The sequence below is a fragment of the Rhamphochromis longiceps genome, linkage group LG1 (genome assembly GCF_057381845.1).
Source record: "Rhamphochromis longiceps isolate RC_006_pf linkage group LG1, R_longiceps_female_GT1.1, whole genome shotgun sequence".
Classification (NCBI taxonomy): domain Eukaryota; kingdom Metazoa; phylum Chordata; class Actinopteri; order Cichliformes; family Cichlidae; genus Rhamphochromis; species Rhamphochromis longiceps.
In genome coordinates, this window is record NC_140557.1 from 16042372 (window position 1) to 16059040 (window position 16669).

General features: G+C 37.7%; 1 protein-coding gene across 1 annotated transcript in view; it reads right to left on the reverse strand.

The window, feature by feature from the left end:
- Positions 1 to 680: 680 nt before the first annotated feature.
- Positions 681 to 16669, reverse strand: part of tspan15 (tetraspanin 15) — a 42240-nt gene continuing 26251 nt past the window's right edge. Inside the window, exons 5-8 of the mRNA XM_085400275.1 lie at positions 11052 to 11168; positions 8376 to 8426; positions 7912 to 8025; positions 681 to 4034 (exon numbers count right to left, since the gene is read on the reverse strand). Of these exons, the coding sequence (XP_085256401.1) occupies positions 3894 to 4034; positions 7912 to 8025; positions 8376 to 8426; positions 11052 to 11168 (423 nt within the window). The 3' untranslated portion in view covers positions 681 to 3893. The remainder of the gene's footprint in view (positions 4035 to 7911; positions 8026 to 8375; positions 8427 to 11051; positions 11169 to 16669) is intronic.

A 16669-nucleotide genomic window follows, 5' to 3' on the forward strand; every position in this document is an offset into this window, starting at 1 on the left:
AGCCTAAATATACTGTAAAATGTTACTATTGCAACATATTGTTTTTAACACAACAAAGATTTTTGTCACTCAGCCTGAGTCTTTGATAAATGTGTTTACTTATTTTGATATTATGTTTAAACCAAACAAACAATTCAACGAGTAGGTTTCTTTCTCCAATGCGAATCTAATAAAATATTCTTATGTTGTCTCGTATGTTTTGGTATGAATGTCCTGTTATACGGACCATTCTTGGGCATTTTACATGTAAGCATTAGTGACGGTTTGTAACAGTGGAGCTGAATGTGACAGCTTGAATTATTACAAGAACTGGCTCTGTTTGGAGACTTTTATGGAAATAATTCAGGAACTTTTACATTTTTCATCTGTTCCGTCTTTGTCTGTAGATGCTCACATACTTCAACATGAAAAATTTACACACAGCTGTAAACTCAGGATGAAGCCTGGCCTAGAAAATACACAGTATGATATCAACAATCATTTATACAGCATCACCCGAAATACCTTCACAGGACGACCTATTGAGTACTATAATTTTAAAGCGGTTTTAATGTTTAAGCCAGAGGTGACAATTTTTAGGAAAGGGTGTAGACTTGGGGAGATGTTTGGTGATTGAGTTGCTTTTGTGGTTTGTTCCTTAAATACAGTCCACTAAAAGACAAACAACAGGACTCTTAAAATATTTTAATCATTTTATTTTCCAACCTAAACCCAACAAAGCATTTCAAAAACATACTTTCAAATTATGTTGTGCAGTCTTTCCAACACTGTATAAACTTTGGAGCTGAGACCACCTTTGTACATATTTATACAACCAGTGACAAATAATGAATATGAAAATAACAAACTACCCATATATATTGTTATATCACATGGACGGTGAACTGGGTCAATATATTTTTATTTAACTTACATTACAGTTTCAATCAAATTTCCAAAAAATGTAGTTGTGACAAACTAATTAGCCAAAATAGTTCCCTTAGCACCGTTAGTTTAACGAAGCAGACAAACGAAGCACATTGAGTGACATTCATGTAATTAAATCCATGTAACTAAAAATAGTTTTCATTTTTAAATGCATCAAATCATAAAAAAATAATTTCCTTAATGCTAGAAGCTGTTGTCGCTTTATATTGAAACTGATTCTCTCTAAACGCATCCTCACAGTAAAGAGTATAAAATAACTGTAACACATAATAAAACCCCCATACAACAGAGTACATACACCAGCCAGTAGTTACAAATGCGCAAGCTCAACCAACACCTAATTAATAAAATATGTAATTTGCAACAAAAAAATAAATAAACAAAAATTTTTCTGGACCACTGCAATATTCTGTAAACCTTGGTCGAATAATTAAAGGCAAGAACTGAGTGGAACCTGAAACGATTGCAAATGTGCTTTAGCCATGATGTAGCTGCAGTATAATATATTACAGGAATAGATACAAATTAAAGATAATAATGTGTACATCTGACAAAGGAAGAAAAACAAACAAAACCCCCCCCCCCAAAAAAACCAAACAAAAAAATAAACCCAACTTCGGTCTCTGGTTTGATGTTACGTCAGAAGCAAGAAGTTCAACAGTACAATAAATTCACATTGTTCAGTTAGGTCATAACAAGTGCATATATAAACGTCAATAGTAAAACCACAATGACGATAAGCTGTAATATATTGTAAAGCAATATCTGCTTCTCTACAATGTTAATTCATTTAGACCAATCTGTTTTTTTAACCTTTATTTTACTTTAAGTATGTGAAACACTTTAGGTTTTGAGCTTTATGTTGCAAGAGAGTGTCCCAGTGTAGAAACTAGAGGTCCTGTGGAAAACCCAGGACCCTCTTGTTGTGAGGCAATAGTGCAAACCACTGAACCGTCGTGCTAACTTGAGAAATAACCAATGGTGTTGCATTATGTTCGGTGACGTCACTTTGACAAGTAGTAGGGAGGTAGTCACCGAAGGTATGAGTTTGAATCCAATGTGCACTATGTAACCGGAAGGTCGCCGGTTCGATCCCCGGGCTCTCTGTCCTGGTCGTTGTGTCCTTGGGCAAGACACTTTACCCTACCGCCTACTGGTGTTGGCCAGAGGGGCCGATGGCGCGATATGGCAGCCTCGCTTCTGTCAGTCTGCCCCAGGGCAGCTGTGGCTACAACCGTAGCTTGCCTCCACCAGTGTGTGAATGAATAGTGGCATTGTAAAGCACTTTGGGTGCCTTGAAAAGCGCTATATGAATCCAATCCATTATTATTATTATGTGGTTAGCATATTAGCAATATATGGGGGGGGGGGGGAGTGTGGTTACCAGTCAGCTTTCCATAGCTTGTGAAGTTTGAGGTTCTGGGAACTCATGGTAGTGTTGTACAGACATTTTGCGACTATACTTCCAAGCATTTCACCATGTTCAGGAAGAACTCTGTGACTGATTTACTGCTGGTAATTAGTGGTAAATAAACGTCGCTATACCTCACGTTGTATACTTCTACACCCACACTCATTACCGAGTGAGTTACACTTATAGCTCTGCTGTAATGATGCTCTGTCTAAATAAAAAGGCCACACTACTACTCCTGTTACATCTTTCCACACAACAATAGTCAGTGGGAAATATCTCTGTATTGTTCCCTTTGAACCTGTTGTTAGGCATCATGTGGTTTTTTGTTGTTGGCAGTGGCGCAATTTTTTTTCTTCATACAATTTACTGCTTCAATTTTGGCAGTTCACAGTGATTGTATACTGTTTCGCAGAGTGATCAGAAGCATACTCATGAACTCAGAAACTGATATTCAGCATGCCAGAGGGAGCTGTTACGACGAAGGGTCAACACTGCAAACAGGCACTGTTTACATAAATCTGATTTATTTGCCAATAAAAGTCTTTGAAAATTATGAAACGCCCCAAATTGTTCTTCATTAGATCACAGAAACATGTAAAAAAAAGCTAAATAAAAAAAGTCAAGCGGCAAATTACAGGAAACAAAATTTGTGCCACGTCCGCAGCTTTGGCCACGGCAGATCTAAAGTGCTGCTTTTATAACTTCACTATTCTGTGAAAAGGCAGCTTGAAAACATGCAATCATGACTAACATGTCAATCACAAATCGTCATTTCCACTGCATAATTGTTTGACTAAAGACAGTTGTACTGTGCTGATTGTCAACCACTACACAAATAAGGAGTAGGATACATACTACATGCAAGTCTACTAACAGCAGTATTCAAACTGGCATGCAGTGGCAATATTCTAAAAGACAAGGTTGCTGCTTATAGGCACCCTGAGATTATGTCATTGCCACTTTACTAAGATTCATATTTTTTTTTTCTGTTCCCACTGACAAAATTGTATTTCATAATAAAGGTTTTTTTTGCTTTAATAAAATATCTGTAATACATCTGAGCATCATAGGTAACACTTGTCCTGGACACATCAGGAGATACAAATAAGGTAAACTGACCAGCTGTTTTTAAGCAACAAACAAAAAAAGTCATTTTAGACCATTTTTATGCATACCAGCACTTCAATACCAATTCAGCATTGATTATTTAGAAAGGTCAAGCAATGGTTTAATCAACAGAAGAAACAGGGGCAGAAAAGTATCAAAATTAAGGCAACGCCACAAACTGTGATTGTGTGTTGCACTGGAAAAGACTCATTTCACATAAAAGAAAGAAACAAAAGTGGTTGTTTTGTATTTTGTCTTTATCCCTGAGACCATGTTAGGCACATTGCAGTTAAAAGCTCATATCTAAACGAGTATTTTCCACCATTAGTACACTGTATTTCAACAAAGTTGTTAAAAGTAAGTAAAACAGTGGACGCTGAAAAAAAGAAAAAGAAAAAAAAAGCACAATTGAATATCAGATCTCTTCGCTACTTGCAGTTTTCTGTCAGTCCCATTCTGGCATACATTTGAACCATTTGTCCAAGCGACCTTTCTGACGTCGTGCATCTTCGGTGGGTTCAGCATACTGATCACTTATGTCTTCAACACGAGTGATATATATCCGGGTGACTAGCACACCGAAGAACTAGACAGAGGGAATGAGAGAGAGAGAATCTTAATAAGCATGGTGGAAGAAAGGTGACTGTGGCTGCTTCTCATCAGTCTCATTTGTGTCTTTACCTTGTATCTAAAGCCTCCCTAATGTAAGATATGAGAAAGAGATTAAAAGAAGAGATGTGAGGCGGAAGGAACAAAGGAAATGTGTGTTTAGATAAACTGGACATCCTTTGAAAGATCACCTGAAGCAACATCAGGCTGCTTTGTATGCTTCTGAGTTTGTCTTTGCAGAGATACAGAGATACAGTCTGCAATAAGGGCACGCGACTACTACTGCCACATCTGTCCACACAACGAAATTGAGTGCGAAATCTCTCTGCTTCTGTTTCCCAAACGAGAACTAGCAAACTAGACACCTGTACCTCCTCCCAGCTTTGTTTTTTGTTTTTCAGGCCTGAAAGAAATCAGCTAATTATTAAATACAGGTCTGTGAATGCCAAGAAAGTCCATGCAAGAGATAAACCCTCTAAAAGGCTTTTATGTATAATATCTGTGCTTGTCTTATGGTAATGACTTAGAAAAAGATTACGCAAGAAGAAGAGGAAGGGCTTTCTAATTTTCATTTCTGACTTTTCTTTTTGACTCGTTTAAGTTTGTGCCTAATGCAGTTTTGAGGAATAGCTGACAAGTATCTGCACAGCCTTCACCAAAAAAATCTTTTCTACTTACTCTGCAAACGCATCCCAGAAATTAAGCTCACATCTCAGATAACAAAAGCACACATATCAGCAATACTTTAATCTATTTATTTATATTTAGAGCTGGTATTCGTTCCATTTGCTTTTTCATGATTGTGAAATTTGTCAGAATAATCTCAGTGAATCATAGAAATGAGAGGAACAAAGGTACTTTTAATCACATACACATTTTTGGATTGTTCACAGCCAAAAAATACACTTTGTGTATTTTTTTTTCCATTTTAATATGTCTTGAATAAAACTTGCTTAATATTTATTTTATTATTTTTTATTAATTAGACCTACACTAACCACACGTCCAGAAATACACACAATTGGAATCTAAACTGGAAGCTGAGATGAAAATGACTTGTCCTGCTATATAGAGATTTCTGTTGAGTTAGATGAAATTTTCCACTTGGAACTAAACATTCGTAAGTAACCTCAAATATCTGACAGAGTGGGACACCAGATTAAATGTTGGGCATCACCTGAGAAATCAGGATGTGTGACAAAGAGCAAAAGAGAAGCACCTGTGTAATGAACCAGACGACTGACACCTTCTGCACAGCTCAGTGAAGTTCAACATGCTTATTAAAGTCCAGCACAGCCTACATTCATATATTCATAGCTGCCAGAGTGTGTGGATTATTAAATGTATGATTGAAAATGGGATTTATGAGGGTAGAAATGGCAAAGTAATGAAAAACAGCATCTGTGCTGTTACATCCACACTACCAAATGAATCTGGTTCAAGAAAAGGGAAGGATGAAGGAGTATAAGGTGTGCAGAGTGAATGAATAGTGTGCATTTGTTCTTTTAATGCTGGAAAAGAACAAAAGTCTGATTTAAAAAGAAAATCTTTGGTCCATTTTAAGTTCAGACAGAATATTTTAAAATAAAAGTTAATTTTTGTGTTTTTATTATGGCCTGTTTGGTCCAAGCAAATCTAAATAAATTGGACCAGCAAGTAACTGCACAGCTGATTTTATCTCTCCTAAGGCTGTGGAGCTGTCAGATGTGCCTAAGGGGTGAAGCAATTTCCATTTTATTCCATTTGCTAATCTGGGTTTTGGATGATTTATTCGGGGCGACCGTGGCTCAGGGGGTTGGGAATCGCATCTGTAACCAGAAGGTCGCCGGTTCGATCCCTGGGCTCTCTGTCCTGGTTGTTGTGTCCTTGGGCAAGACACTTTACCCTACTTGCCTACTGGTGTTGGCCAGAGGGGCCGATGGCGCGATATGGCAGCCTCGCTTCTGTCAGTCTGCCCCAGGGCAGCTGTGGCTACAACTGTAGCTGCCTCCACCAGTGTGTGAATGAATAGTGGCATTGTAAAGCGCTTTGGGTGCCTTGAAAAGCGCTATATAAATCCAATCCATTATTATTCCACTGAGCTCTAAAAGGTACACTCTATAAGTCTCTGCAAGCTGTTTTGGTAAATACAGAAGCAAATACAAGTTTGCGTTCTCAAAATCTGAAGTACAAATGACACATCACTGCAGCCACACCTATCACAAAAAGGTCAACTGAAAAACTGTACAACCTTGCATGAAATCTCTCTGTTTGGCCACCTCTAACATTATCTCCCTAACCTGTGTGGTTCCACAAGGTTCAGTCCTGGGTCCAGTATTATTTTCTTTCTACATGCTTCAGCTGGCATCATTTAGTATTTTAATGACATTTCTTATCATTTCTATGGTGATGACATTCAACCATATATGTCTTTTAAGCTTCACCAGCTGGACCCACTGTTTAACTGGGTTTAGCTCTCTAGCAGTTGCCTTGTATTAAATGCCAACTTTACTGAAGCAATAATTATAGCACCTGAACTATATCCTAAAATCAGTCCGGCTCTTGCTTCTTTTGTTTCAAATGTAAAGTTCAGTGTTTGAAATCTCGGTACAATATTAAATTCTTCTCTGGTCTGCGCAGCTGAACCAAAAAAAAAAACAAAAACAAAAAAACCCCCCACAAAAAAACAACAATTCCCGCATTTGTGCTTAGATTATTGTAATACCCTGTTTACCGGTTTTGACAGATAATCTCTCCAAGCTGTACAAAATACTGCATCCAGACTATTAACGTGTTGATATTTAACAACATGTTCTAGAAATCAAGCTCACAACACTCCCACCTTATACTCAATAAATTAGCTCCCAAGAGATTTTAGCATTTGTTTAAAATTCTTGTATTTACACACAGAGTGCTAAGTGGCCATGCTCCATATTATTTATCTCATCTTGTTACAAAAGACACTGCTGCTGACTATCTCCATTTACAAGCTCAGAATTTTTTAGTTGTTCCTCGTACATGAATAAAGGCCAATGAGACAGTCTTTTTAGTCTACATTTGTTTTGTTTAAACAGGCTTTCTGTTGAGACTTTTATTACATTATTTATCTATTTGCCCATCTGTACATCTGTCTATACTTTTGTATTGAGTTTAAACATTTAATTGTTAAAAAGGTAAAGTAAAATTAAATGGTAATTGTTCCATAAACATCCATGGTGGGAATAAATACCAATAATGAAAATAAAACTCATTTAGCTACAAAGTGACATAAATAACTCCTCATATATAGCGCTACACATTAAAATATAACTTAGTCATCCTTGTCTCAGGTAAATCATACTAAACCAGCCTGTTTTTTGCAGCTAATGTTTTATGTTAAATTGTGCTTCTAAAAGGCTTTTTCAGCGCATCTTTTTAAATCCATTTTCTGTCCCATGGGCAACAATTGAAAGATGTATGCCTCTACTCTGTGCCCCTCCCCTCCAGAGCGCCGCACTTTTATTCAGACACCCTTTTGAAGAAGTTAATTGCTGTTGTTTGTACCCACCATCAACAGCTTTCCCGTCACCGCAATAATAACTGTATTTGTTTCGAACTTTTTAAAAACACACAGTTACAAAGTGAGTCACAGTTGGGATAAAACACATTAAAAATGAGTGTAAATATTTGCACATACAAACAGAGTCAAGCACATGGTCTTTCATTCATTTCTGCATGAACACTCCTATACAAACATATTAGGAGAAGAAAAGGCCACAGATAATGGGAAAAGCTAACTTGTAAAAAATGAGTAGAAAGGTAAAGCATCTGTATCACTATCTCACTGTACAAATGTGTGTGTATGTGTGTGTGTGTGTATGTGTGTGTGTGTATACCTGAGGCACTAGGATCAAAAACAGAAGTATGATCATAATCTTATAATTGTCCAGCAGCCAGTAAATGAATGCACCGGTGCAGCCTCTGGTATAGATGTCAGGCAGTGGTTGATGCTGTGGGACACAGAACACTGGTGGTTAGTCCAATTTCAAAACTACAAAAAGTCAAAGGCAGCTCCCTTTCCTTTCTTCCAACTGTTTAACTTTCTGTTCCTTGCTTATAATAAGACCAGTCCATTACTTAATTATCTGACACTTGTCCTCAGTTGTGTGAGAGCGACACAGCACACCCAGAGTTATTGCTAAGAAACATTCAGCTGTCAATGAGATAAAAAGAACAGCAACTGCCAGTTTTCTGTCTGCAATTCCCAGTTTAAATGAACCTTCTGTGGATATAAAGCACACAATAGTCACAATGGATATTTCAGCACATAATAAAGTGTTTTATGACTTGGTGGTCTTACCTTGTCATCTAGGGCCTTGTACCCACACATAGTGTTGGGCACTTCATTATTCTGAAAGAGAAGTAAAATGTTTCAAATGAAAATTAACAGAAAGCTGTACAGTGTGGGGACAGCCAGGAGAATAAAAGCTTTTATCTAATCTAACGGTTTTATCTTCAGAACAGAGTCACCTGCAGCCTGCATCTTGTTGTATTAAAACTAAAATTAAGTGGAATTAAAAATAAACCTCTAAATCATTATATCCATGTTTGTTCACAAAGATAAGTCTGCATTAAGGGCATATATGCTCTGCTCTACAGCATCCGTTGCCACTTATGTGAGTCATCTCTGGCAGGTAGGGATCGTTTTGCTATTTTCTCTCTGCCAAACAGTTTGTCAAGACCATTTTTATTCCACATAAAAATGCTGCTAGTCAAAGAAAGAAAGAACGAACTAACGAACTAACGAACGAAAGATAGATCTAAACATCTAACAAAAAGTTTGACCCAACAAAGAAACCTTTAAATAAAATTAAATTTTAGAGAATGTCGGATGAGATCAGTTTCATTAGTTCAGACAGTTCGTCAAACTGTTGTGTGTTTAGCTCGAGACTTTCTCTTTGTTCTCTTTGTCCTTATAATTACTGGACAGTGTAGGTGTACAGATTACAGGGAGCCTTTGCTACTTAGAGGTGGAGAAAATTGCCTGCACATGCCATGGCTAAGGCTTAATCACAATATAGGGTGAAGAGGTGCATTTTAAATGTCACTCTGCATGCAAGAGCTATTACTTTAAGACCCAGACACACAGACACTGGCAGCCACCGAGCACTAGAGAAAAATGTGCATTCCTTAATGCCAACCACTTTGCAGATGAAAATCAGAAGTTCAGTTGTTTAGCAGTTGCTTGGGGCTGAGGGTTGAGGAAGGTGTCGCCGACAGATCTTTAGGCCTGTGTGTCTGAGAGCTTTAATGACACACACACACACACAAATCCAAAACTAAAAAAACAAATTCAGGAACAAACATGATAAAATTACAGATTAGTTGGTATCTAACTCTGATCTTCAGCTCCCACTGTGATTGTGAGACTGCATGCCCTCAGTGAGAAGGTGCCTTCCTGAGCAAATAAAATGCCAGCATCTCACAGTGTGTAATTTGTCTCTCAGAAGTGAAGCTGCGTGGGATTTTGGGAGTTCTCCTCAGCACAACTGCAGATCAAAAACCCTCTCATGAGACAGATGAGGATGTATCAAGATAAATTCACGCCACACTTTAGCCATTAAGCCATTTATTCACGTATTTTCACGTGAATATCACCCAACAGCAAACCTGGAATCTTTAGCTTTAACTAATCAGACTTTGTTCATTCCCACTGCAGCCACAAAACATCTACACAATTGTTTTTAAAAACCTCTTAGCATGAAGTGTTCATCAACTCCAGTGAAGAGACAGGTGTGTTAAATATGTGCAATCCTCTTTTACAGGGGACTTAATGTATTCTAGCTTCATATGTTTTTATAACTGGACCCCATTAAAAATAGGTCAGCATGAGATACAGTTTAAGATGATAAATGCCAGTGTCATTTTGGTCTTTTAACATTTGGTTTACAAGTTTGAATGTATTTTAGGATTTTCTCAAATCCACACATATATTAAACTGGTCAACATTTCAAACCACAAATCAGTCTTGATGAGTGTTTGGGGTTATTGTCCTGCTGGAACACCCATCTGTGTCTTGGTTTTAAGTGTCTAGCTGTTGATTTGAGATGAAGCTGAAGAATTTGGAGGTACTCATCGATCATTATTCCATCTACTCTGTGTGATGTAATGTACCACAGGCAGCAAAGCAGCCCCAGAGCATGACACCATCGTGCTTGACAGTTGAAAGTTTGAAAACCTCAAGCTGTCACTATAGTCAAAAAGCTCAGTCTTTGACCATAAAACCTTTCTCCAAAAGGCATATGGCTTCCAGTTCACACCAGATTTGAGCCTCGGTTTATTCTGAACATCCTACAACCAATTTCTTCTTATGTGATGATGACAGTTTTGGCATTCTTCCAGATAAATTGTGCTTACATAGACCCGTCTGAACTGATGAACTGATGATCTGCAGTTGTTTAGAAATGGCTCCAAGCGACTTTTCCAACTTGTTCAAATCTACTAGTCTCCACTTTAGATTTTTGCTGAATTCCTTGGATTTCCCTTGTTCTGAATATTGGTCAATCTGATGAGTGCTGTCAAACAAATCTTTTTAATGCTGATAAAAGAAAAACTACTGGTTGTAGTCAGTGCAATATAAGTTCAAATTCAAACTTGTGCACCCAATTCTTGTTCCCCCCCCCCCCACCCGGTCATTAAAAACAAAAGCTGTTCAAAGAAACCATTAAATGCCCTAAATTTCCATGACATTCATGCCCATGATGGATGTAAAAGTCTACCCACAAGTAGTTTCTAAAAAAAACATAATTTAAATGTTATATACCATGTAAAATATGTACTTGTAATTATAATAATAATAAAAATGTTTTAAATGTAGTAGCTGAACATAAATTGTGCTATAGCAGTATTATCAGAAGAGGCAGAAGCAGTTAGCATCATACATAGAAACTGGTAATACAAGAGGTATTATTGCAACAAGAAAAGCATATATTGTACTAGCCGATGTAGTGGTAAGACCATCAATAATGACACCTACCTTAGTAGTAACACAGCAGGTATATGGGACACCGCAGGCTAACGGACCAGGCGCACTACAGTTGTGGTACATGTTGACTTTCCAGTCTTTAAATTCTTCACCTCCACAACACTTAAACTGACAAAGAGGACAATATTAAAGGTAAGAAGGAAAAGGAAAGTGGTTTTAAAACACAGGAGAGACAGAGAGAGTCAATAAGTAACTAACTATGTTGTGCTGGCATGATGCCAAAAGTAGCATTTTAGGATGAAATTAATCACAATTAACAACATTTGGCATCCGGTTAGTATTTGATTCTCTCTCACACTTTTCCTTTCAGCCAGAATTTCAAAGGAGCAGATTGAAGGGCTTTCCCCTGAAGAAGTGACGTTTCCCTGTACAAAATATTTTACTGAGCTGTTTACAAGACAAATGAGGTAAACTATACCATCAATATTCACATTCAGATGCAGCTGTGTTTACTATCCAAATACAATTTTCCACTGGTGGCAAATTTATTTGACTGTGCAAACACAGCTTCCCCCTTTCATTCCTTCTACCACATTCTTGAAAAGGTCGGTAGGTATTGTGATATTTGCACATATCCAAAAACCTGCTTATATCTACTTCCTTCATTACTTTTAAGAGCAGGTGCATTTTTCCTTCCCACTAGAAATGTAAGCTCTTCCTCGGGGATGCATCTTTGTCCCTGTCTTGTAAAGTGCTGGCCTGTTTGTGTACAAAATACTCAGAGCCGACTCCGGCACAAGTCCATCCATCTGTCTATCCATCCATTTCCTTAATAACTAATCCAATTCGGAGTCACGGGGGTTTTGGGCCCATTTCAGATGTCATTCAGTGAGAGGCAGGATACCACCCGGACAGGTGGCTCGTACATCACAGGCCATGTATCAGAATTTATGTTAATATTCAGATCTGAGGAAAATATTCCCATTTCGAAAGAAAACCTGAAAATACAAAATACTTCACCAGGAGGAGATAAAAGGACTAATTTGGAATACTCAAAGAGAATTTGCTGCTTCACTGACCTGCATCAAATTTGGAAATTATCATCTTCACAAGAACAGTGAATCATTATGTGTCATCACCTGCAGCCACATGTTGTGGGATCAACAAGTGGCTGCAGAGGCTGCACCAGTCATTTTTACTGCCCTCTTCTTTTGCAAACTCTCAAGAGACTAAAGAAACCTAAACAAATCAACAGCAAATAAACTTGGGAAAACACATTAGCGTTAGTAAGACAACAACGTATTTAATAAAGTTTTAAGTCTTCTTCAATATACAAACAACACAAAATCCAGTATAATACACAAAAGCTCTGTTCATTTGTTTCCAAACTCTTCCTAAATGATCAGCAGTTGTGCAACCAGAGTTGGCACACAGGTACATCTTGGGACCCTGAAGGTTTTCACATCATTACATTGCCTAGCAACCACCTACCAGCAAGCTTAAATGACCCATTCATACTGTTTATGCACATAACATCTAAATTATATCCAGATATACTTAAATAATGTGTGACATTTTATGATGGCTTAACATTGCCTAGCAACCAACTAGAAATGGACTAAAATGACCCATTTGTAGCATTTATCTAGCTCCAAGACCTATGAAAAGCCTAATATTGTTTTATTTCATAAAAATAACATTAATTTACATCCATGTAAACCTGAATTGCGCACAATTTATTATGATGTCATGTTTCCCAGCAACCACCAACCAACAAGCCAAAATGAGAATTTGTAGTGTTTATGCATCTACAACATAAGAAAAGGTGGTTCAGGGGGCATTTCCTAAGTGTTCTGTGTTTATTACTTAGGCAATCAGTTTATTCGTTTCATTTACCTCTTCTTACATTTGCTGAAGGCACAAAGGTGCACTTTCTTTGCTCAGTTTTCATCGTACAGGGTGGAAAAGTTGCCACACCGATGCTTTGGTGTGCTGAACTGTATTTCCCATTTTCATCCAAAGTGACAATAACAGTGACAGTTTTTAAGGTAGTGCTGAAGAACAAACTCACTGTTAAAATAGGACATAAGCCTTAAATTGGCACTTCTCATTATACAAGAAATGCAAATGAACTTGTCATAGCAGTATCGCCTCAGTTAACAATTAGCATTAATGGGATACAGCTGTTAATGGAGTTACGCCTGTATTTGACTAGCATAAGAAAGAAAAACAAAATTAGACCCAATATAAATGACATCTGGTACCAAAGGATTTTCAATATCTGAATATAAAAATGGGGAATATGTCTCAATTGATGGCACTCGGAGTAAATTACAGCTGCCGTTTGACATCTCAGTTATTTTTGTTTGATTTACGCTTTCACTTGGGGTAGATAGCAACTGCACAGCTGCCTCAGAGAGTAAAGAATGAGCGAAGCAGAGCCCAATACTGGTACCTCTGCTTGGTAGTCACTTATTGAATCTAATATTTTATTTGGAGGGAGAACATGAGGCAGAAAGAGAGAATGAGACAAGAGATAAAGAGGGACGATGAATAAATGAATAGATATGAGAGCGCTCTTTGTCAGGCGGCGTCATCAGTATGCTGATATGATGCCAGTCTGCCAAAGCAATACTCCCTCCTCTGTTGGTGTGATTCTGCACAGCTGTTTTTCCAGCACTGGGTCAAGACCCAAAGAAAGGTCACACACAAAACCCCCCCCCCAAAAAAAAAAAAAAAAAAAAAAGCCACAACAACAAACAAAAACTTAATATAAGAACACAGAGTTCTCAGTGTGGTAGGTGCAACAGTGCAGTATCACCCAATCTAATCCCGTCTATGAGCAGACTGTTCAGTTCATTACGCAGCCTCATGACATAAAAATGAAGCATCTTTTCAAAACACGTCCATCTCCTGAGATTCTGATGTGACGTGTGAGAGTGATGGATGGATTACACAACAGTTTGTTTACTAAAGTTGAAATTGAAATACAAAGTCATTTAAAAGTGATGTGACACATTTATTTTTATGACCCTCACTGGTGACAGTCATGACCGAAGCCATTATGTTCTAGGGTTGTCCATCTGTCCGTAGCTCTTAAACTGGCAACCTCGACAATTACAGAGCCTTCATGGAGTAATTGTTAAATCAGTTCCCTTCACTTCTCTCTCTCTCTCTTTTCACCCCCAGTGTGTGGCTGAAGGAATTCTGTGTGTTTACATCCTCATGAATGTGACATGTCAGGAATTTGTATAAACATTAATTGGTCAAAAAGTCACCCTCACAAAATATTTAGCTGAGCTGGTTTGCAGAGGTATACAACAATAAGCTGGTAGCTCGAGTTTATTTTATTATTATTTTTTTTATTGTGACTAAATTTCCAAAAGTCCCCTGGAATTAAATATTTGCAGAATAAGCGACTAATTTTGTGACTGTCCAGCTGACTGATGACGAGCTGCTTGCATGCAGACTGTGACTAATCGTATGGTTAAGTCCCCCTCTGAGCCAACCGCTCAAAGCGTGGGTTGCAATTACAGCAACATAATGAGCGTGTGATTACAGGTTAAAGACTGAGGTGTTTTTTTTCAAAAAGTTTGCTAAACTTTTCAGGATCACTTACTATTGTTACTGTATTAATAATAACCATAATTATGACTTTATTTATATAACATTGTTCAAGCTCCACATTACAACGTGCTTCACAGGAGCAACAGAATAAAACAGAATTAACAAATAGAGGGGAAAAAAAGACACTTTAAAGTAAATTTAAGGGGAGGGAAAAGCTTTCTCATCAAAGTATTTTTTAAAAGATGATTTCAAGGAAGTGACTGACTCTCTCACACACACACACACACACACACACACACACACACACACACACACACACACACACACACACACACACACACACACACACACACACACACACACACACTCAGCTTAACTCAACTACCTCAAAACATTGAGACTGGACTGACTAATCAACACAAGCGCAAACACACTGACCTACACCACCAAACCATCGTACACACCAACCTGTAAATGCTCTTTTGCACAATATTATTACTGGACTTTTTGCACTAACTTCTGCACTTCCTAATTTTTGCTGCTACACTAAGGAATGTTTACTGTTCCTCCACTACCTCAACTCATCATCACAAAACCTTATTATGTTACGTTGTGGGTTTTTTTTTTGTCACACTGTCACTTGCTGCTCTTGTTTGCACATTTGCACGTGCACTTTGTTGTCTGCTGTCTGATAACAAAAAAAAGTCATCCTTAGATAGTTAGTTTTTTGTTAATTTATGTTGTAATTTATGTTAGGTCAGTCTGTCTTGTCTCTGCTAGCCAGCTAACTAGGCCTCTTAGTTAGCTAGTTTAGAGTTTTTCTGTTAAATTATGTTGTAAATTTATGTTGCATGTAGCACCTTGTTTCCTGGAGGAACGTTGTTTCGCCTCACTATGTACTGTTAAACTGTATATGGTTGAAGTGACAATAAAGCCAACTTGACTTGACTTGATTTTGCCAGACAGGTTGTTTCAGATTTGTCCCTTTGAGTTTTCAGTTGGGCCCCTGGAACAGGCAAAAGACCTCTGGTGCATATGGTAATTACTAAGAGGTCAGAAATGTAGCTTGGAGCAAAGCTATGAAAGACTAACAGAAATCAGTAAAATCTTAAATTCAATGCTAAACATTGTGTAAAAAGGTAAGAGAAATGTGATCTTGTCTCCTCGTTCTAGCTGAAAGTCTGGCAGCTGAGTTCTGTAGAGTCTGATTTAATTCAGTAGAATGACATTCACAAGGATCTAGAGGTTGGCCATCTCCTGGCAGCCTCTTTTTCTACAAAAATATTTTGCCCAACCAAGTTGACGAATGGTTTGCAGCTGTCACTGAAAGAGCTTGCTGCACCAAAAACTTGCATATAATTCTTTTGTTCACTAACAGATTGCTGCAGTTGCCCATAGTTTGCATGGAAGATGGCAACTTGTATGCAAACACTTGCTAATGAAGCACTGAACAGTTGTGAAAAATTTGAAGTGTTTCTGGCTTGCAACTCATTTTTCAAAGTAAACATTGTGCCTTAGAACTAAATCCAATGTATTTTTCTTATATTTTCACTACTGCTTGGAGATTAAGTAGTGAGAGTTTGCAAAGACGTTGGCGGCTTCCATAAGAACCACTAGCAACCAAAGCACGGTAGTTGTCAGTGCAGCACCTAATACCGGTTTGTGAAAAATTGCACCTATCTACGCCAAACAACCTTGAAGAATACAGTTTTTTCCTAGTGACTTACGGTAATACATACCGGTAGGTTCACTGTCTGGACTCTAAAAGTGTGTCACTGGGGCTTTAGTTCCCATCAAACCAGTAGGTCTTGTAAAACCAGCTGCTTGAAATTTTTACAGCAGGGAACCAGTTCACCCACTTCCCCGAGGCTGATATAGCTCCTGAAAATGAGTTTTCTCTGCTTTTACCAAAAATTATAGTATTTTGTCATTTACACAAAAAAAAAACAAAAAAAAAAACAAGTGCTGTAATAACTCAGTACATTTGTATAGGTACAGTTTTAAACTCTATTAGATGGATGGAAAAGGAGATCTAGTGAAGATTTGTTTTCAGGTCTGTTAATGTTCCATATAATCATAACCATACTGCAATATAAGTTCAA